The sequence below is a fragment of the Emiliania huxleyi genome (genome assembly GCF_000372725.1).
Source record: "Emiliania huxleyi CCMP1516 unplaced genomic scaffold EMIHUscaffold_374, whole genome shotgun sequence".
Lineage (NCBI taxonomy): Eukaryota > Haptophyta > Isochrysidales > Noelaerhabdaceae > Emiliania > Emiliania huxleyi.
The window spans coordinates 74,696-76,400 of NW_005199166.1; the positions used below are offsets into that span (position 1 = coordinate 74,696).

A 1,705-nucleotide genomic window follows, 5' to 3' on the forward strand; every position below is an offset into this window, starting at 1 on the left:
AGGTTCAGTGTCAGTGTATATATTGTAGAAAAGAACCATGTGCACAATATCTCTCAATCTAGCTAAGCCTGGGAAGGCGATGCCGGGGCCGTACAGCAGCTTGACTTTTTACTTCAAACAAAGACAATGTGGCACGCCCGCCACCCGCCACGCTGCGTGCCACTGTCAGGAGCGGATCCGTCAGTTAGTCGTGTTCACGCCGGGGTCGTGTGCAGACTTTTTAGGCCTGGGGACAGTACTCAGTAGCGAGTAGGGGGCATCAATTAATGCTCATAAATAAAAAAGCGAACACGGGGAGGTGGGCCGGTTTGCCGCGCGCGGGGGCGCGCCGCGGCTGGGCCCCTGGGCGCCCGGGCCCTGGCTGGGTGGGGGACGTGGCACAGGCAGGTGGCGTCTGCGGTCTGGGGTCTGGCGTGGGGGTGGCGGGGAGAGGCTGTTGTACTATGGCATCGCGGCCCGCACACGACAGTCACAGCAGCGGGAACTGGAAGAAAGGAGTACGGCTACGTGAGCTGGTGCACGCGCTGACTACTGCTCAGCGAGCTCAGAGCACGCCAGGCCCAGCCTCATCATCACCAACCGGCCTATCGCCTCTGCAGGATCAGTCGGCGCCCCCGCGCAGCCGGCCTATGCGCCCGCTCGTGCGCGCCCCCTGGCGGGGCTCGACTGCGGCCACTGCTTGGTGAGGTGCGCCTTGGCAGGCTTCGCCTCGACCTTGCTCTTGCCCGCCGCCGCCTGCCTCTTGCTAGGCGGCGCATCCTTCGCCCCGCTTGGCCGCTTGGCTGGAGGGCAATACTTTTTGCCCGCCGGAGCATCCTTCTGGATGCCGAAGCCGGTCGCGCCGGCCCAGCCCCACCGCTTGTGCTTTTGCAGTTTGACCATCTCCACCTTGCCGCCCTTGCCGCCGCCCTTGCGCAAGTCGAGCTCGATCGAGAAGGAGGTTGGCGAGAGAGACTGCTTGACGGCCCATTCGCCCTTCTTGAGCTCGTCGTCGCGGCAGCTGCCGTGGTGGCCGGTGACGCGCACCTTGTCGCCCGGCTTGAAGGGGTGCTTGGCCGAGACGCGCAGCACGGCGCACTTGTCCGCCGACGAGGAGATCACCTCGAGCGGCTCGAACTCCTTGGCCTGGCACGCGCACTTGTTCTCGCAGCAGACGCACTCGTACGACAGCTTGTGCTCCTCAATGAACTGGTCGATCTCCTCCTTGTGCTCGGCGTATGGCTTGCCCTGTGGAGGGTTGCCGATGCAGCGCGTTAGTCCTCTCGGGCCCTCTCGGGCCCTCTCTCGGGCCCTCTCTCGGGCCCTCTCGGGCTCTCTCTCGGGCTTGGCCTGGATGTTGCCGATGCAGCGCGGGCAGTAGATCTTCTCGCACTTCGAGCAGCCGAGAGGCTGGAAGAAGCCGCCGCGCCACGAGGCGTTGCCCTGCGCGAGGTACGGCACACAGTAGGGCGAGGATGGGAGGCAGTTCTCTCCCAAACACGGAGCGGTGGGGGCAAGGGCCAGGCACTCCCGTACTCCCTCGCTTCTCCACGCCGAGACAGGCGGGAACTGGGCCGGCACTCGGTGCAGGGCCCAATGCACGCGGGTGTGCAGACCTGGGTGCACACGTGGCACGACCGGTTGTGCTTGAGCGGCCGCCCCTTCCCGTCGCAGAGGTGCGAGATGTCGGGCATGCCTGCAGGAAGGCTCCGAGAAGGTTCGCGGA

The 1,705-nt window shown here is 65.2% G+C and overlaps 1 protein-coding gene across 1 annotated transcript; it reads right to left on the reverse strand.

Annotated features, from left to right (window-relative positions):
* Positions 1 to 475: 475 nt before the first annotated feature.
* EMIHUDRAFT_458746 (hypothetical protein) lies at positions 476 to 1,673 on the reverse strand (the record flags this gene model as incomplete). Its single annotated transcript, XM_005771690.1, has 3 exons — positions 476 to 1,227; positions 1,330 to 1,422; positions 1,596 to 1,673. The coding sequence occupies 3 exons, from the start codon at positions 1,671 to 1,673 to the stop codon at positions 628 to 630; spliced, it is 771 nt and encodes a 256-aa protein (XP_005771747.1). The 3' UTR covers positions 476 to 627.
* Positions 1,674 to 1,705: the final 32 nt, after the last annotated feature.